Raw genomic sequence first — 19,686 nt, 5'->3', positions numbered from 1 at the left:
CCCTCTTGGTTGCCAGGGCACAACTGCTGTTGAGCCTGCTGTTGACCAGCACCCCCAGATCCCTTTCTCCAGGGCCACTCTCCAGCCACTCGTCTCCCAGTTTATACTTGTGCCCAGCATTACTCTGTCCCAGGTGCAGAATCTGGCATTTGGACTTGTTAAATTTCATACCATTAATCATTGCCCAATGCGCCAATCTATCCAGATCCTTCTTGTCCCTCAAGAGAGTCAGCAGCACCTCCCAGTGCGTTCAACTCCTGCATCCAGATCGTTGATAAATATATTGAACAGAACTGGCCCTAGAATTGAGCCCTGAGGAACACCGCTGGTGACCGGTCACCAGCCAGATGTAGCTCCATTCACTACAACCCTTTGAGCTCTGCCCTTCAGCCAGTTCTTCACCCAGCGCACCATGAACCTGCTCATCCCACAGCTGGACAACTTGTCCAGAAGGATGCTGTGAGGGACAGTACCAAAAGCCTTGCTTAAAATCCAGAAAAACCACATCCACCAGCTTCCCTTCATCCACTGGGCTGGTGACCTTATCGTGGAAGGATATTAAATTAGTTAAACAGGACTTTCCCTTTGTGAACCCATGTTGGCTGTGCCTGATGATTGCATTGTTCCTTAAATGCCTTTCAGTAGTACCCGGTATAATCTTCTCCATAATTCTTCCAGGATCCTAGACTAACAGGTCTGTAGTTCCCTGCGTCTTCCCTCATGCCCTTTTTGTAAACTGGAATAACACTGGCTAGCTTCTGGTCAGCGGGGATCTCGCCAGACTCCTGAGACCTTTGGATGATGATCGAGAGGGATCCTGCCATAACATCCTCTAGTTCCTTCAGTACTGTGGGATGAAGCCCATCAGGCCCCAGGGACTTGGTAACATTCAGCTGATACAGCTGGTCTCTTAAAATATCAATGTCCACAAATGGAAAGTCACTGTTCCCACACTCGTGTTATACTAACACCCAGTATCATTAAAGTAATATTATTTTATTAATCGGTATTATTAAAAACTGAGGCAAAAAAAGCATTGAATACCTCTGCTTTTTAGTGTATTAGTCAGATGGCTATCTTCAACAAGTATTGGTCCAATGTTTTCTTTAGACCTCCTCTTGCTATTAACGTACTTTAAAAAGCCCTTCTTGTTATCTGACAAAACACTGGCCACTTTCAACGCTTAATTGAGCCTTTCGTGTCTTTTCCCTGCGTATACGAACCAGAGCTCTGTAATCTTCCTGCGGAGCCTGACCTCGCTTATAGAGATCATATTTTTTTCCTCTTGAGTTCCCTGTTCAGCCAGGCTGGTCTTCTGCCCCGCTTGCTTGGCTTACGGCTCAGTGGAGTTGCCTGCTCATGTGCTTCTAAAAGAGGGTTCTGAAAGACTGATCAGCACTCAGGGACTCCTAGGCCCTCAAAAACAGATTCCCAGGGTATTCTGCCAAGTTTCGTCTGTTTTAATAACAGATAAGCTGCAAGGACAATTTACCTTGGAAAATACAGATTCCCTAGTTTTTGAGGCAAATGACTCGAGATTAAATGTCTGTCTTAAAGGCTGTAGGTCAAATAACAGTTACGGTCCTCATTTGCTGGGTACTTTCCAGCACGTAAAGCAACCAACCGCTCTGCAAACACTGCTGTGGTGCTTTATGCCTGCCCGTTCCAGTGAGGCGTCAGCCTCGTAACTCTGCAACGGAGCTGGCAAAAGGGTAAGATTCTGGAAAGATTTTAGCGGTCAGTCATGGCAGAGAAGATCTGTACTGCAAAGGAGGAGCTTGCCTGGGAAAGGTCCTTGCTTGCAGGTCCTTGCTTGGGAAACTTTGCTGGCCAAGATGGCTTGAGCAGAGACAGGCAATCCCTGTACGCTGCATTTCTGCATGGTTGTAAGTGCAGCTCTTCATCCAGGCTGAGAATTGCCAGCCCTCATGGAGGGGGGAATGAACAGCAGGGGAAATCCTCGAGGCTCATTTTGAATTGTGGAAGGATGTGGAGTGGGAAGAAGAGAGGGAGCTGGGGGTGCGCTAATTCAAGATAATTTTTTTCTACAAGTGCTTTGTTGTTGTTTGTTTTTCTTTCATGGCAGCCAGTAGCTAACAAAATGACTAACCTTAAAAATAGCGTAGCTTGTGACTCATGTCTCATTAATTAGGATCTCCATGCTTTTCTTTCAGGGCTATAATCATGAGCAAGGAGGGGAAAAAAAACCCTCTCTGCACCTTCAGACAGCAGTTCTCCTCTTTCTGCTTAGCCTGCTGAGGTGGGGGAGGCTTTCTGTTGGTTTTGACAAGCCATTTCGTTCCCTTCCTCCTTTTTACCTCAGTAGTCTCCAAAATCTCAGGATTTACCTCATTACCTCAGGAGTCTTTCTGGGTGAAGATGTGAACTGAAAACACTCGTGTTGCCTATGGCCTGAAGAGCTCTGGCCTTAATGAAGATTTTCCTTACGGGACCACTTAAAAAGTGTAGGGCCGGTGCTGTAACGAGAAGCCCCGCTGGGCAGAGCAGCCCCGCAGGTGATGAGAGCTGGGGGACAGCAGGGACCCCCGGAATCTGCACCAGGGAGAGCTTGCCCAGCTATCTTCACTGGAGGAGAAAGCGCCTCTCTCTTCAGCGAGCTATCGGCTTGCCCTTCCTCCTCAGATCCCGTGTCAGAAGGGGCTTTTTAACCTTTAAATGAAAGCTTAGATCTGGACTGATTGAGATCCCTGGAGTATGCGTTCCCTGGCAAGATGACTAAACCACATGTTAATTGCTCTTGAAGTCAGCCTTTAATCAATTCATCTTAGATTCTGGCCACTGTATCTCAGCTAGGTAAAAACATCTCTAGCCTTGCAGCAAGCACTAGAGTTAAAAAATGAGAGGCAGATTTTGGAAGCATCCTTGCTGTGTCTGTGCTGAGGACATCTCTATGGAAGAACCTCTTACCTAAATAACTTCCCAAATTGCTGGAAAAAATCCTCTCCTCTTGTCATACTGATTTTCAAGTCCTTTGAGTGCTCTCAAAGAAATAAAAAATGAGCATGGAGTGCAATGCTTTTTGTGCTGGTAGCTGGGGAGTAGTAGTACATCGCTCCTCGGCGCACACACCAAACCTCAGTATTTCTTGACATATTCTTGTAGCCCCTCTGGATGAGCCGCAGCAGCTTTTTCGTCTCACGCTCATGCCTGTTAGCTGGTGCGAGGGTCTGCGTGGGTAGGGTGGTAGCACAGCGCTTGCAGCCAGCTCCTGTTTGACCCTCTGCCAGGCGGCATGTGGTGAGGTGAGGATGGTGAGCCCTGTAGGGTTGACCACAGAGGCACCTGTAGGACTTGGCAGGCTGCATCAAGCCTTTGGGTTTTGCTTCGATCGTGCCCAGCACTGGAGTTGTGACAGTCAGTTTGCACTGGGGCAGGGTGGCTTTGACGGTAGCATTTTGCTCAGCGCTCACCTCTTCCCTTTTGTCATCTCAGATCCCACCTTGCAGGTGGACACGGCCACCGCCAACCTCACGGTGCAGGAGAGGGAGTCCTTCCCGCTGGACTGCAGCATCCTGTCCCGCTCCAGCCCGGAGTCCCACTTTGCGGTGACGTGGTACAACCTGCGAGCCAAAGAGGCGGGCGGCCGCACGGAGGAGGAGGAGGAGGAGAAGGAGGAGGAGGAGGAGGAGAGGGAGGCTGTGCTGAGCGTGGGCCCTGATGCCGTCTTCAGCCCTGAGGCCGGTCGCTGGGAGGGCCGCCTGCGCTTCCAGAGGCTCTCGGCGGTGCTGTTCCGGCTGACAGTGCTGCAAGCTGGTGGTGCCGACACAGGCAACTACTCTTGCCGTGTGGAGGAATGGCTGGCAGACCCCAATGGCGTGTGGTACCGGCTGGCAGAGGAGGAGTCGGGGACAGTCGCCGTTCATGTGCAGGATGCAGGTGAGAAGAGGCAACAACCCTGCTGGGGGCACAGCCCTGGCATCCCCTGCATCTTCGGTTCAAGCAAGATAAAAAGGCCAAGGAGTGAGTGGGATGGGGTCTCGCCTGCGCTGGGGCAAATCTGTGGTGCCGGTGCTTTTCCAGTCAGCTCGGTGGCTTGTAGCCCAGCTCTTGGCTGGGTTTGCACATGTGCGCTGCGCTTATCTCTGTGCTAGGGCTGCCCATCCCACTGCACTTACTGCCTGGTGTGTCCGGGTCAGCAGGGGCAGACATTGCCCCTCACTGGGGTTTAGCCTTTCCCTTTGAGAAACGCATGTGCAATTTGGCTTAGTTTTGCACAACGACACAACCTGTGGCACAAGGGTCTCTTCCTAGCAACTCTTGAAGCCATCAGATGGTTTAGAAGCCCCAGAGAGGTCACGAGAGTTTTGTGGGCCCTTAGGAGAGATACCCTGGGGTGCTGCCTCTGTGTACCACCACAGAGGGAAACAATGATTTGCAAAGCTCCCGGCTTTGTAAGAAAATGCACACAGAAAATCCAGGGGGGGACTCTCTCTAGCACTCATGAAACTCTTGGGGGAAATAAAGCCAAAACATGCCCTGCAATAGCTTTTTCCGGCTGCTCTGTTTACCCATATCGGTGTTTTGCTCAGAGCCTCGCTTCCTGCATTGACACAAATTAATGAGAATCTGCTTTTTATGTTTCTGAAGATGTTTATAGGCCATGCATTGCAGAGCAGCTGTGAAAGGTAACTGTCCTGTGCTTCTTTTCAGGCTCCACCCTGCAGTCTGTCATCTGCTCCAATGACGCCCTCTTCTACTTTGTGTTCTTCTACCCTTTTCCAATCTTCGGTATCTTGATCATCACCATCCTGCTGGTGCGGTTCAAGAGCCGAAACTCCAGCAAGAACTCCGAGGGCAAGAACGGGGTCCCTTTGCTGTGGATCAAAGAGCCTCATCTCAACTACTCCCCCACTTGCCTAGAGCCACCGGTCCTCAGCATCCACCCGGGAACCATAGACTAAAGAGGCCGTGTCACCTGAGGGACGTGCAGAGAGAGAGAGAAGCAGAGACACACTGGGATCGCTAAGGAACAGAGTGGGTTTTGTTGTTCTTGTTTCATTTGTTTCGTTATCTGTGCCCCAGCCTGGCGGCTGAGCTCTGTGGAGTGTCCAGCCAGCATGGACGGGAAGATCCGAGGCTTCTTCCAGCACCTGTGGGAACGCACACCCTCAGCCCGATGGATGGAGGGTCCGTGCGCTTGCTGTACATAGCAGATGTTCCCCTCGGATTAATTTTGCTCCTGTCAGTTGCTGTCCTTTGGGCCATTACTTTTTTATTGTCATTTCTTTTTTGGTCACTCCAAGAACTGTTAGGCGTCCCCTGCCCTCCACACAGTGAGGAGATCCCAGGGGGCTTTTGGTCCTGGGACGATCTCTTTGGAAGTAAATGTATATGTTTTCCAAAACAGACTGTGGATTTCCTCCTCAGACTCGGTGCCACGGTGAAGAACGTCTTTTCCCTAGGTGCGCTGAGCTAGCTATTCCCTCTTGCAAAACAAAGCCAGGTCAACCTCTGAGGGGTTAGCTGGGCTGTCTGGAGGTCCATCTCAAAAGCTGGCTGTAGCCTCAGTATCTTCTTGCCTCCATCCTACTGTTCTCTCAGGAGGGGGCAGTTCACCTTTTGGGAGCATTCCCCAGTCTTGGAGAGACTGAATATTCAGCGAGCTTGCAATCAGGACAAAAGCAATTCAGTTTGTCTCCGGGAACTGAAGGGGGAGATGGAAGGAGGACACCTGAAAGCCCTGACTATGTTGGTAGCAAAGAGGGTCCTCGTACAGTCCGGCTCACCAGAGTCGTGCTCCTCCCCGGTGTCCATGCTGCCACCTCTGATGAGGCGGGTCCCCTCTGTGCCCCAGTCCCCTGGGGGCAGGTGGCTGGATCCAGTCTCTGAAGGCTTCAACATGACCAAAGTAATGACTCTAGAAAGGGGGAAAGGGGAAGGAAGCTCCACGGTTGGGTTCACAGCCCCTGAATGGTTCAGCCAAGGAGCCCAATTGCAGCCATGCCACGCAGTGGGGACACACAGTTAACCACCACGTGTCACGAGTTTCCCTGCGGCTTGCACTACTTCCCAGCGCAAGCTTGGACAAGGCAAGGAGCCTGCACCGCATCGGCGCCCTGGGGGCTTCCCTGTCCCCTTGGGCTGGAAGAAATCTTCCCCTGTTTGCGTGTGTGCATCTGTCATTTTTCGTTCCTGGGGCTTTAGGAGGAGAAACCGATTCTCCATAAGCTCCCCCTCCTGGCAAAGTCCACCTGCTCTTGTCGTAGGCAGTCGCTGTGGCAGGAAATGCTGTTCTTTCTGTGAAAGATATGGCTCTCGAGAACCACACCAGGGCTCTCGCCATGTGGGGCACCGGAGCTCCCGTACCCCGTAATGCCAAGTACCCCTGCCCTGTCCTGTGGAGGAAACCGCCTCCTCCCCCATACGCCCTAAGCGTTAACGTCTGGCGGAAGAAAATGTTTGCCAAAAATGGCCTTTCGTTGTCTTCCTTGATGTCTTCCTGGCAAATCCGGCCATTTATTTTTTGCAGCATGGCTGAAGCCAACCGGGGCGGATGGGCGCAGCTGCAAGACACCCCACCCCCCCACGCCCCCCGCCTCGTGCGAGAGAGGTGCCATACTCACAGCCTCTGCAGGAGAGTGGGACTGCTCTTTGTGAAGAGAAGGGGACCTCAGCAAATGCTCTGTAGCACTACTTGGTTAGACCCTGATGCCTTGATGATTCAGAGGTGACGAAGCCTCGGGTGGGAGATCTGCACCACGCATCCGCTCTCCCAGCTGGGAGGGGGCCCACGTGGCCGCGGACTGTCCCGTGCCAGGCCATTCGAAGTCAGCCACCTCTGCTCCTCCACCGGAACGGTATTGGTTTCTTCTTCCACTGGGAAGACCAAATTTCACTCATCCCTCTGCGAAGTCTGCCTCCTCGAGACATAACTGCTTACTGGCCCCAGCATATGCATAATATCACACTCTCATATATATATATATATTTATATATATATGTATCACACACCCACACACTTGTCTTCCCTTTCTGGATAAGGCGTCTGCAAAGAGAGGAGTGGGATGAAATGAAGAACCGAGGCGCAAACAGCAGCAGCTGCAGCCAGTGGGTATTGTTTCGTAAATGTAGTATCTCCTGTACATACTGCTCCTGGGCAGGAACTGCAACTCATTTCAGCTTTAAAGGAAAAAAAAAAAAAAGAAAATGGAGTCTGCGGGAGCCGTTCTTCCCTGGGAGAGCACTGTGCTGCACCCAAGCCACGCTCCTCCTTACCAGCCTGTCTGCCCCAGAGCAGGGCTATCCTGGAGGGCTGTCCTGTGGCCCCCTCCCCCTGGCCGAAACAGCTCCCTTCCCAGCCCGGCAGATCCTGCATCAAGCCCAGGCTTTCCTGGGAAGTGGCTCCCATGGTGGTCCCTGAATGTACCTTGCTGGTGACATTTCTCCGTTGCTCTGGCAGTGTGTTGCCTGGTCTCAGACTTCTCTCTGTTTTTATAAGGCAGACTCTTCCTGTAACGAGTTTTAACACGAAGCTTTTCAAACCACTCTCTGCTGTAACTTTCTGTAACGAACCCGAGAAGAAAGAGAGATACCCTATCCATGCATGATGTGGAAAAATGTTTGGGTTTTTGTTTTTTTTTTAGAAAAAAAAAATCAACAAAAACTTTGTACTATGTTGCACTAAAACATGTTTTATACAACACACCCGAGAGCTGTAGTAAACTGTGTTGAAGTTGTGATTCCTATTGCTGCTGTTTTTTGTCAGATTCGGGCTTTCATTATGCCTTTATGCGCACTCCCTGCATAAAGGTGTGCTGAACTCCCCTTTTTAAGGCAGCCTCACCCCCTCCCACCACCCCCGTCCCCCGGTGCATCATCCCTCCTCCTGCCCCGGCACCACATCTCCTCTCTCTTGGAAGCTGGAGCTTGCAGACACCTTGCACCCTCTGGCTCTTCACACTTCTCCCTCCCGTCCCTTAATTCATGCCATGATAGACTATAACATTTAACAGAGGCGTGGCGGGTCTATTTATTGAATGGGATACAGGGGTTTGAAACTGCTCCAAAAAGAGTACTTTGCTGTGTCACAGTCTGGATTTAAAGAAAAAGCCTATTTTTTATAGAGTTATCCATAGTAGATGTTAAGCAGACAATCTTTAGTAACCTTGACGTAAGCAGCATAATGTAGGTCACTACAGAAGTTGCTTAAGTTGGTGTAAAATGCAACCTTTTAATTCTCATTATCCCCTTTGACCTTGGATAAGGGTTTGGTCAGTAGTCTTGAACTCCCCTACTAACCCAATTAGGGAAGTAGCCTGATACCTTCTTACCTGTATAGCAAAAGTGCTGTGAAGTTATGCAAAAAATGCACTGCCAACACAGCTGACAGGTTGGGTTTGGGGTTTTTCCCCACAATCATTTAAAACAAAAAAAAAGTGTCGCCTGCTAAAATAACTGTATGAGGAAAAACTCTGTTGTCTTCAGACACAACTGGCTGTTTGCTCCCCCCTGCCACCCCCAGTCGGTTCCCGTGGGCCGTACCTGCTGCAATGGATGAGGAGCAGAGGTTGTAGCTTTACGCATGCTCAGTGCCAGATGGCAAGCGGTGTCCCTGGCACTCCGCATCAGCAGTACAGGGCGGCGAGCTGGGGCTGGCCGTCATGGGTTTGCCGGGAGGCATCTCTGCCAGCCCATGTACGCTCCCTGCGACTAGGCGTGCATCCCTGACCCCCTCTGGCACGCTCCTATGGGCAGGACCCTGCTGTGGGGCAGCTTGTGTGGGTTTTGCTGCCTGTCCCGCTGCTGGAGTGTCGCTAGCAGCGCTGCAGTGGGTGCTCCCGCCCCTCTTGAGGAGCAGAGGGTGTGCAGCCGCCATGCTGAGGAGGAGGGACGTCGCAGGGCTGGGCTGCTGGCGGGACAGACGCACTGTTGCATGCTCCCACCAAACCCCCTTGTAACTGCTTGCCACCGCCCACAAGCCCCAAGCGGCTACCTCCAAAATGGTCTCCCTGTGGAAGCCAACACACACAGAAAAAGCAGGCCTGGCTCTGGCTTACGCTCGCGTGCTTTAATCCAAACGAAGTCTGCAAAACCCTGAGTGCGCGAAGGGAGGCAGTGAGGTAAGCACACCCCTGTGGGGGCCCTGCTCCCCCCCACCTAGGCGAGGCGGTACAAGTCCTTGGCCACCTGCTCCAGGCGGTCCCTGTACTCCAGGTGGGCGTAGAGGGAGGTGCTGACTCCCCGGAAGCCGTGCATGGCCCCCCACCAGCAGGCCGCGATGGTGGCGGTGGAGTCGCTGTCGCCGCCGTGGAAGAAGGCCCGGTGAGCCAGCTCTGCCCAGGAGTCCCCCGCGCCCAGCAGCGCGTCATAGGCGATCATGGGGGCGTCGTGCCCGCTGCTGCCCCCCCAGCCGTCGTAGCTGAGGGAGGTGTAGAATGAGTCTCTCTCTTCCACGCCGTACTTGGGGGGGAAGGTGGGCAGTGAGACCCCGTCTGATATGCCTCTCTCCGCCAGGTATTTCTCCCATTGCTCTTCAAAGTAATGCCTGCAAAACAGGAGACAAGACGGAGGGGCTGCGAGAGACATCCCGCGGCAGAAGCATATACCCGAGTTCCCCGCGGGCCCTCCCGGCCGCATCAAGAGCCCGAAGCGATGGCTCGGCAAAATGGTAGGCTTCCCCCCATTTGCCAACCTAGGGACATGATTTACAGTAAGAGGCACAAGGACATGTTTCAGTGAGTTAGATTTCCCCTCCCTCCAGCCACATGGGAGAAGGCAGCCCAGCACCTGCTGCTGTCGCGCTGCACAGGATTCAAAGGCTCAGAGCGAGAACTGAGTCATCCTCCCGAATTCAGAGTACCTCCACCCCTGCCCCTGTGTGCCCCTGCGCACAGAGCCACACCGAATCTGCAGCCGCATTTGGTTATAACTTTCAAACTGAGCTCAGCCCTACGCCTGGTGCTCTTCCCCGGCCTTGCTTCCCATCTTTCATCAGAACATGGTTGCTTGAGATGACAAGTCGAGCTACCTCATACTGGATCCAAAAAATGTCACACTGACATGACCCAAACACGGTCGGACTTTTTTTTTTTTTTAAGTAAGTTAGAGATATTTTTCCCCCGAGGGACTTCGGAGACTTTCTGAATCGATTTGATCCCATGGCAGGCACGTGCTGCTCTAGGGGTTCACCACAATGTGATTACTGAAGCTTAAGTATAAACACGGCTCGCCCTCTTCTATGTGAGGATTATTTTAATTTTAACAAAACCCAGTGCTGGGAGCGCAGCTCACCATTGCGCCATGTTCTCCTCCACGAAGAAGCCGCTGTCCCGCACATAGGCTTTTGCCCGTGGCAGCACCTCCATCAGCCCCTTCCCCCAGGCCAGGGGGGGCACGCCATTCACCGCGAAAGATGTGAAGAGAGCCGAAGCCAGGGACCCCAGGTAGCCAGTGGGATGGTGGTGGGTCATCCGGCCGCTCTCGATGCTGACTTGCACCAGGGTGTCCAGCTGGGTGGGGTGGCGGAAACGCAGCCCGATGCACATGGAGCGCATGGCGGCCCCGCAGCCTCCCCCCCGGGGGTTGAATGGGATCCTCCAGCCATCCGGCTGCCCCGGATCCAGCTTCAGCGCATTTTCCTGACATGCGTCACCTGGAAAGGAATGGCAGAGCCCAAGAGAGAAAGAAAGAAAGGAAAGAAGAGAAACAGAAACACGCATCAGTAGGTGACAGGGTCAAACATAGCTGGGGAACCGAGGGAAGACAGGCAGGGTAGCAGGGGAGGAAGCATTACTCTCTGCAAGGGATTCAGGCTTCCCTGTAAAAACATCAGTTGCCTGCTCACACATGTTTCTTGCCTTAAATTCCCGGTGCATCCTGCATATTCCCATGCAGACCTGGTAACTCCTGTTCGTGAAAATAATTTAAAAGTCTAGGGGAGTAAAAAACATTCCACTGCTGATTTATGTAATTTGCATTATTTATATTTACATTTCATGTTATTTATTTAATAATTGATCTAGAAAACATATATACTATATATATTAGGTATATTTTGTACATACATATCTAGATAGACATATATAAAGGAGGTTTGGAGGGCCATCAGATCACACTGATCCCTGATCCAAGGCACGCCTAAGTACCTCTGCCTTTTTTTCCTGACAGTTCTTTAGTCTCTTTACAGGACCCTTTAAAGACAGTGACCACACATGCTCCCCAGGAATCTTTTCTCCCCAGGAACCGCTGCCTCACTGATACGAAATGTTTTCCAGATCTCCCTTGCTGCAGTTTAAGTTTGTCAGAAGGCGATGAGTGTGGTCTCTCCCTCACCACAACATGGTCTGCATAGCTGGCTTTTACTGTACTCCCCTTCAATAAGCTGACGAACAACTGTACTAGGTCAGACCAAAGGTTTGTCTAGCGCACTAGGTCATCTCCAAACACAGCCACTAACAAATATCTACGGAAACACTATAAAAAATGAGGCAAGTACAGCGTTTCCCCAAGCCACCTGGCGTGCAGCAAACCTGCTTGAGTCAGAAGAGGGATGCAAAATGCTGTGTTCAATAACCCCCCCAGTGTACCTAGCCACCATGAACTGGTCTCCTTAGCTTGAACCCATGCATGCCTTCAGACTCCTTTAACATCCCACAGTAACCAGAGCCACGATTTTGTTACGCAAAACACTGTGTGTTAACTCCTCCTTGCCCACCTCCATGTCTTTCATAGTTCTGCTATTTACTTTTTAAAGAAATGACTCCGCTTCTTCCAGTGCTGCTTCTTCAGAAACTCACTTGTTAGTCCAGTACATTCATAGGATAAAGGCATCTGCGCAAACACATCCAAATTTCAGCACCCAGCCAGCTTCCCCAGCCAAGACGGTGAAACAAGTTTTGAGAGCTAAGCCCAAATGCCCGTGTGCAAGGAAGAGGATACAGGTTTGAAACATGAAATTATCTTTGATTCTCTTCTACCTTGCCTTTTTCTCCTTGTCTTCTCTTCTGGCCAAATCTTAAATACTTCTTTTCCAGCAGAAAGGTAAATCAAGGGCAGGTTTCAAGCAGCTTCATTTAAGTTTTAATGTGTTGGACAACAGCAAAAGCGGACTCAAAAGACTAGTCTTCTCCTAACCACAGTGTGCCTAGTCCTCTCTCAGACACAGAGCAGCAGCAGCAGTAGTTGACATGCTCCTACACCCAAAATTAGACTGTTGCTGCTATACTTTGCTGCCTAACCGGGATAGGTAGCTGATAAACTTGCAGGTGCTCTGTTACTTTGAAAGTCAAACTAAGTAGAACACAGTAGCAAGGAAAAAGCCTGATCCAGAAACTTCACGTAACTCTACAATTCAATTTCCTTTGGTGCAATTAGATCTGGGAGGTTGCTAATCACAGCTAGGTACTGTGCTAAATACTCTGCAGAGCTGTTCAATTCTGCACTTTCACGTGCACGCTTGGCAGTAGGACTTGGCATATGGCAGTCTCTTTTACCCGCACACACTATTTACAGCACTCTCGTAACCAAAATACCTCCACATCCAAGCGCAGCTTTAAGATTGGCTTCTGGACATGTGCTAAAAATAAATAAGGGCTGGCCGCTGTCAGGAATAAAGTCATATGGATCCTTTTATACTTCTGGTCTAAGTGTCTTTAGCGTATTTCTTTTACGACAGTATTGTTACACTATAGGCTTATTAGATCAGCTCAGGATACAGCCCTCTGTGCACTATGAACGGGTGGACCAGCTCGCTGCGAAAGGCTGTCTCAAACTGAAAAAGCATCTGGGTCCTGTGGCTGTTGGGCTATTTGCCCTGCAAGCCTGCCAACTGAAGTCAACTTTGAGAATGGAAGTGGCCTGTGCAAGTCTCCCCCACAGGAAAAAATGGGTTTGCTACGCCAGGCCACTTCAGCTCTCATGAATTCCCCTCAGAGTGACCCAGGCACCAACCGGACCTGCTATTTCACCAGCCGCATCCATGCCTGCTGTGCCGGCACCAGCCTCTCGCATGATGCCACCATCACACCCTTCCCAGTAGATAAGAACTGCTGTTTTTGCGGTGCCACACGGCCGGCCAACCCCTGCATCAGGCCAGATGTTCCTTAGACATCCTTCTTCGCGGTGATTTGCAGAGTGAAAATTGCGGGGCCGTATTTCTCTGCTGGAAGAAGCAGAAGGCAGAGCGTTTGGTGTGGGTAGCCCTGGGCTCTGCTGGGACTGATCACCACCAAACCTCTAACTGGGCGTTTGTTTTTGTGGTGTCTCAAAGTGGGAACATGTTGAGGCCTCTAAATCTGCTTTTCATGTAGTTAATTAATTCAGTGCTGGCTGCTATGTATCAAAATCGTTAAGAGGGATATCAGTATAAATTCCAGCTTCATGATGATTATCAGGAAATTGAGGCATTTTTTCAAAAATCTAACTGTACTGAGCATTGCACTTATGACCTATAATAGGACATTAAAAAGAACCTGTCAAAGATAGATGCATTTTTAAAAAGCTGTGCCAACTATCCTTTTCATATGTTCCTGGTAAAACAGACCTTTTGCCAGGAAGACAAGGGGAAGGGAAGAGAGCAAAGGGGCTAGGGTAGATTAAAATCAAAATCTGCATAACAAAAACAAAACGAACTCTGTAATCTTGCTGGAACTGTGAGAAAGACATTTCTTCAGGACATGTCTGTGCAGGTTGAGAGCAGGCGACTCAGTCCTTGATAAAAAGTGAGATTGTTCTTGGAAGTGTTATTGCACTAACTGTAGTCAAAAGCAAACGAGGAAGATGACAGGACTTAAACTACAAGGAAAGAGTGGTTATTTTGCAATAACAGCTTACTTACAGCTTTAAACCTGTGTGTATTACTTCGGGAGATGACTACTGATAACCTGCATATGAAAAAAATTGTGTAAAACAAACCAGTATACAACAGCTCAGACTCTTGTGATTTATGAACTATTACAAGTATTATCCTCACGCTTTTAAACAGTTAAAATATTAAAACATTTGAAAGCCAATTTAGGAAGACTAAGCTGAAATCACATTGTCAGGTCTTTTTTAAAAAACAGGTTTAAAAAAAAAACTGCCGTAGGAGTTTTTGGATCAGGAAATTCTGTTTTGGAAATCCACCAAATCCTGGTTAGGAATCCTTTGTACTAACAATAAGAAACTAAAAGTAACCTGAGGAGGTTACTGGTCTAAGGAAAGAAGAAATACAAGCGAAGAGCAGTGTGTGAAGAAAGACAACCTGAAAAAGTGTCAAGTGCAACTGGATGCTATTTCTGGAATAGGCTTCCATTCCACTTATTTAGACTCCTCATGAGTGCAGACAGCAACAGTTGTTTGGGATTGATCAATACACATAAAAAAGGTGAGTTAAAACAAACACATAGTGGTAAATAATTCCACAGGGAGAGGATCTGGACTGAAAGACAAAGCTTTGAAGCAGTAGATTTCCTGGAGAGATTTCCAGACGTAGTTGTACTACGAAAAAAGAAATATGGCCATGCTTGTGTCACTTCATTCATTGGCTTCATTATCTGCCAAGAACAATGAATTTGTGGCTGTGGCACATCACAAAGAGCAATAACAGATGTAGGGATTGACTTGCCATTGAATTAAGACAGTGAGTTCTAACCTGGGGCTGCATACTCGAGGGACCCTGCTGTAGCCGCCCGGTGACTCATAACTAGTTGTGGGAATCCCTTTGTCACTGCAGTTTTTGGTTCTCAGGTCTGGACTCCCTTGCGTGGGCGAGCAATGTGACTTTCCCCCACAGTTCCGGGGGAATCTCTTCTCTTTTGGGTGAAAGTTACAACAGCAACTTTCCATTCTCAGCCTTAAGGGCTGCAATTCCCTGGTGAGCGCTTACTTTGGCCAGAACAGCATCACCTTGGGTTATGTTCTCAGTTAAAATCCATTTACTCTGAACTGCCGAAAGAAGTTATCGACATGCAACTTCTATCGTTAGGATTTATCAACATGGCACGGAGAGTCCAGACTGCAGACAGCTTTTCAGGATATAGATTAGGTATTCCTTTTGGTAGTACATCAGTGGGCATTAAACTCTTTTAAGTGTCAGGATTGAAACGCTTGGAGCTGAGCACCTTTCCTGTGGCTGCAGCAAGAGCACTCCAGAATGCTGTTGCAAGAACATTCCCAACAGACTTCCTTTTTTTTCCACGTTGCTTTCCCCACTTTCCCCAAAATTTTACAAGGTTAAGTGTCCACAGACCCACTAAAGAAGTTGCATTTCTTTATTTAGCTAGGTAACCTGACCTCTCCTTGTCATTCTGATTAGTGTCCAATGCAAATTAACTTTAAAATCCTTCACTTCCAAATAGGAACTGCTTTTGAGCATACTACAGCTCAGTTACTCACGGGAGTGCAGCAGGTGTGCTATTATCCTTAGCTATTAATTACTAACATTTAAATTTTAGGTTTTTCTCCTTTTCATCTCAGGTTTTAGTCACCAAGCTTAGATATCGGAGGCAAAAATAGCTCCCAGGTGCTGTCTCACTGCCAGCTGCAGTTAGTCCACCTTGGCAGACCCCATCAGCTGGGGGAACTACAAGATGCTCCTTTGCCAAAACAGCAGCGAGTTTTTCAGAAGTTTAACCTGCCGACTCTTGCTATCCTGGCAAGCTTCGTTACCCCTTCCTAAATATTTTATTAATTAGGCTACTCCACCAACTGAGATTATCTGTGTTAAAGAATACCGATAGTTTAATTCTTTACACGATGGTAGGAAGTTACTCCGTAAAGGTAAGCGGAATAAATTCCTGCTCGAGTTTCCAGCCTGGTTTACCTTGGAAATGCACAGCTCCGTCACACTATGCTCAGTGACCCTAAAACAGCAATGATGAAAATCGGCATGTCTGGGCAATTTCTTTTCAATGTATAAACTTTGCATAGCATTGCTGAATTTGAGTGTTTCCAGGATATTTCACACTGCCTGCACTAGCCAAATTACAGGCCCAGCCTCAGTAGCTCCAATTTAAGTTTAATTCGAGCATCCAGAAGAGGCTGGGCTACGAACCCAGAGAGAGACAGGGTCATCAGGGAAGAGCTGGGTCAGCAGGCACGGGTGAACTAGGAACTAACTACAGAACATGTTGCATATGGTTTGCTACTGCAGCCTGTCAAGGCGCCCTTCCCGAATACTGCCACACACTGCCAGTCCCCACTGCCTGTGCCCCTACCTCGGCACCATTGTGCCTATGCAGAGGAAAAAGAGATGATGGAAGTACAGCATTCAGAAAAGACAACTCTGGCCTGACTGTCCTGGCATAGAAAGTAAACATGCAGAGCTAGCCACAAAGAGACTTTGGGTTTAATAAACTTAATTATTCCAAGCAAGGCTCTTTGTGCCTTTAAATATATTTTATATGTAATTTATTGTGTTTATCATGCTAAGTTTGGTATTAATTCTCTATTTAAATGCATTGCTTTAACACAGCATCTCAGGGTGCACATTATACATGGCTGAACTTGCATTTTTCATCCATTGACACAATCCCATCGCAAAAGCTGGCCTCCTTCCTCTGAGTTCAAGGCCAGGCCTCAAACACGCCTGTAAGAATGTTCTGTAAATGTGGGCAAAACAGTATCTTTTTCATCTAGTTCAGAGAAGGCCAAACCACTTCAGCTTGCCTGATTCTGTTCTCTTTAGTTCATCCTGAAACAGGTACTCAGTATGGAAAACTTTTGCCTTTACATGAAATACAATTAACGCTATAAACAGCTGAAAGCAGAGCCAGGGCCAGCCGCAGCTCCAAGCTGCGGGAAAGGGAGAGATGTTAGTGAGAGGACAGGCCTGCCCAGACACCATTATGGAGGGGTTACCTGGAGCTCTGCCCTTCATGTCATTCATGCACTCTTTGTAGTTCTTTGCAATCAGGGAATAGAGATGCACTAAACTTGTTTTTTTCCCGGCAGCTACCAGGGCTTCAGCTGTGGCCAAGTGCATCACTGTATCATCACTGACTTTCCAACCTTGGATGCTGAGGTTGCCAAGTCCCCCCATCTCCGCCAGCTCCTTGTGGATGGCTGGGCCACTCATCAGGAACTCCCATTTCCCATTGTAATAGCCCAGCGTGTCACCAACTCCGCTCAGCACCATTGCTGCCATGTAGTTTTCCATCATCTTAGGACACAATTTTTCCCCCAGGACTGCTTCAATGCAGAAAACTCTATGAAAAAAGAAAAAAGAATCATAAAATGATACAATCATAGAATGGTTGGGGTTGGAAGGGACCTTAAAGATCATCTAGTTCCAACCCCCCTGCCATGGGCAGGGACACCTCCCACCAAACCAGGTTGCTCAAATCCCCATCCAGCCTGGCCTTGAACACTTCCAGGGATGGGGCATCCACAGCTTCTCTGGGCAACCTGTTCCAGTGTCTCACCACCCTCACAGTAAAGAATTTCTTCCTAATGTCTAATTTAAATCTTCCCTCTTTCAGTTTAAAACCGCTACCCCTCGTCCTATCATTACACTCCCTGATAGAGAGTCCCTCCCCATCTCTCCTGTAGGCCCCCTTTAGGTACTGGAAGGCTGCTCTAAGGTCTCCCCAGAGCCTTCTCTTCTCCAGGCTGAACAGCCCCAACTCTCTCAGCCTGTCCTCACAGGAGAGGTGCTCCAGCCCTCCGATCATCTTCGTGGTCCTCCTCTGGACCCATTCCAGCAGAGAGGGAGGTTGAAAATAAAATCTCACCCAGTTCAGTAAAAGCCTCGACTGCTAAGCTCCAGCAGGCTGGATACCCAGCCTAGCATCCATGTCTCCCTCAGAGGATATATTCCTTCAAAGCACATGCTTCCCCGCAGGCTGGGGGCAGCCAGCCACCTCCGCCCAGGGTGGCAGCGTTGGCAGCCCAGGATGACACTGGGTGTCGTGGCCGGGTCAAAGACCGGAATGCGGGTAGGGTATGTGACTGTGCCCACGTTCGCCACCTCTGCCAAGTGCAGCCCACAACATCAGCATGGTTAAATCAGGCTCCCGGCAGCTTTTGCACCCCGGGGATAACACGAGGCTCCGTTTGAGCAGGGCCTGGTGGAAGCCACTAGCACGGGGGTCTCTAGGAGATGCCCGGCCTTGCTCCACAGGCCGGCCACAACAGCGGGCGCTGGCACCGGTGGAGCTGCCTTATCCCAGCGGGAACTTTCAGTCATGCCCACCCTTCCTCCCCCTTCCCCCTCCCAAAACCACGTTCCTCCTCAGGCCCCACGGCGAGGCCCTTTCGCGCGGGAGGAGGCGGGGAAGGATGGCGGAGGCCGAGCCCGGCGATCCACGCCTCCGGCTGAGGCGGCCTCTTGCCGGCCCCGGCCGGGTACTTACGCAGCCAGCCCTGCCAGCACGGCCCGCCGCGGCCCGGCCCGCCGCGGGAGCGCCAGCCGGCTCCCCGAGGACATTCGCAGGCATCGGCTGTCGCCGCCCGCCCCGGGCGGCTCCGCCCGGCCCGGCCCGGCCCGGCCCGGCCCGGCCCTGCCCCTCCGCGGCACCCCGGGGCGGTGCGACAGGCCCGCCGGCGGAGGAGGCGGGCCCCAGCTCCCCCCAGCTGGCGCTTTGTCGGGGCCGGTCTGTTCCCGTCGCAGGCGGAGGGCTTGCTCCCCGGCTGGTCCCCTTCCCGCAGGTTCGGGAGGGAGGGGAGCGGTGTTCCCTTTCATTTTCGGGGCCGCCTCTTGCTTGGCGCTCTCAGAAGCGCCACAGTCAACTTGGGAAACGAAGCTGACACATGGGAATGAAGTCACCGCACGGAAATGAAGTATTTTATTAATTAAAAAAAAAAAAAAAAGTAAAAATGAAAGGCGCTTTCAGCATTTCTCCTGCTTTTTCTATCTGAACTGATCGCTAGTTGGGTGAGCGGCCCAGCCCCCTCCTGCCGGCTGAGCCTCCTGTGCGGCAGCAGGGCCGCCCTGGGGGCCCGGCTCGGGGTCTGCGCCGGGGGCGGACCTTGTGGGGGGTGTTCCCTGTCCTTTTCCAGCCTCGGTTTCTCTTTCCTCGTCCTTTTTTTCGGCATTTTCATTCACTTCAGCCTGAGCAGAAGCCTCCAGCCTTTACCAGGAGCCTTCGATCTCCCCGCAGCCCCCAGCTCTGCCCAGCTCAGCCCCCAGCTCCGGGTGACCCCAGCCTCCTCCAAACCAGGGCTAGTCCTTGCTATCTCCAGCAGTCCTGCTTTATGCTGCGTCTCGAGGCCCTTGATGAGGCCGTTGCCTTGCGTTATCCTTTCATGATGGTGGTGGTTAGGCGTCTGAGGGCATCCAGTGAGCAGGCAAGGCAAGGGAGAGCAGCAGGCAGGAGGAGCAAGTAACGGGATTGAGCGTGGCTCGGGCTGTGTTTTCTGGAAGCCAAACCTTTTCACTGACCGGGGGGGGGGGGGTCAGTTGACGTGCTGCACACCAGCTCTCCAGAGCCCCAGTTCAGCCCGCAAGGTACCAGTGCCTCTTACACGAAGGGAAAAAAAAAATCCCCCCCCCTCGCCTGTGAGAGAAAGCAGTGGTAGTTTTTGAGCTGCAGCCCTGGGGGATTTCAGGGCAATCACAAATGTAGCACTGGGTCAGAGCAGAGTCCCTGGGGAATTTGGGGGCAAGGGAGAGGGGGGGGCTGGAGCAGGGCCCTGGGATTTTCAGGTAGCTGAGACCATGGGGCTGCGACGGACCGTCTGCCCCAGCGGCTGCGGAGGTTCAGTATGACGTGCCCATTCTGTTATCTGCTCCTCCTTGCACCCTGCTGC

At 50.7% G+C, this 19,686-nt stretch overlaps 2 protein-coding genes across 5 annotated transcripts in view; one reads left to right on the top strand and one right to left on the bottom strand.

Moving 5' to 3' along the window:
* IGSF3 (immunoglobulin superfamily member 3) overlaps nucleotides 1–7,700 on the top strand; it is a 104,298-nt gene extending 96,598 nt beyond the window's left edge. For all 3 annotated transcript variants that reach the window (XM_054187725.1, XM_054187710.1, XM_054187718.1), the window contains 2 exons: nucleotides 3,454–3,897; nucleotides 4,672–7,700. In XM_054187725.1, coding sequence (XP_054043700.1) covers nucleotides 3,454–3,897; nucleotides 4,672–4,922 — 695 coding nt within the window. In that variant the 3' untranslated portion in view covers nucleotides 4,923–7,700. The remainder of the gene's footprint in view (nucleotides 1–3,453; nucleotides 3,898–4,671) is intronic.
* Nucleotides 7,701–7,965: 265 nt separating this feature from the next.
* Nucleotides 7,966–18,422, bottom strand: ADPRH (ADP-ribosylarginine hydrolase). 2 transcript variants are annotated; one of them, XM_054188113.1, is made up of 4 exons: nucleotides 18,291–18,422; nucleotides 16,798–17,144; nucleotides 10,252–10,612; nucleotides 7,966–9,505 (listed from the first exon to the last, which is right to left on the bottom strand). In XM_054188113.1, exons 1-4 carry the CDS (start codon nucleotides 18,362–18,364, stop codon nucleotides 9,118–9,120), a joined length of 1,170 nt encoding a protein of 389 aa, XP_054044088.1. In that variant the 5' UTR covers nucleotides 18,365–18,422; the 3' UTR covers nucleotides 7,966–9,117. The 2 variants fall into 2 exon arrangements, with proteins under 2 accessions (XP_054044088.1, XP_054044089.1); XM_054188114.1 differs by having other exon boundaries at nucleotides 16,948–17,144.
* Between the last annotated feature and the right edge of the window lie 1,264 nt (nucleotides 18,423–19,686).

Source organism: Rissa tridactyla, chromosome 1 (genome assembly GCF_028500815.1).
Source record: "Rissa tridactyla isolate bRisTri1 chromosome 1, bRisTri1.patW.cur.20221130, whole genome shotgun sequence".
NCBI classification, from domain to species: domain Eukaryota; kingdom Metazoa; phylum Chordata; class Aves; order Charadriiformes; family Laridae; genus Rissa; species Rissa tridactyla.
This window is presented reverse-complemented; position numbering and strand designations above follow the sequence as displayed.

Coding starts and splice junctions, on each gene's coding strand:
- ADPRH (XM_054188113.1), bottom strand. CDS start 18,364: ATGTCCTCGGGGAGCCGGCTGGCGCTCCCGCGGCGGGCCGGGCCGCGG. Junction 10,613..16,797: donor CATGAAGGGCAGAGCTCCAG/GTAACCCCTCCA, acceptor ATTCCTTTCCAG/GTGACGCATGTCAGGAAAAT. Junction 9,506..10,251: donor GAGGAGAACATGGCGCAATG/GTGAGCTGCGCT, acceptor CCTGTTTTGCAG/GCATTACTTTGAAGAGCAAT.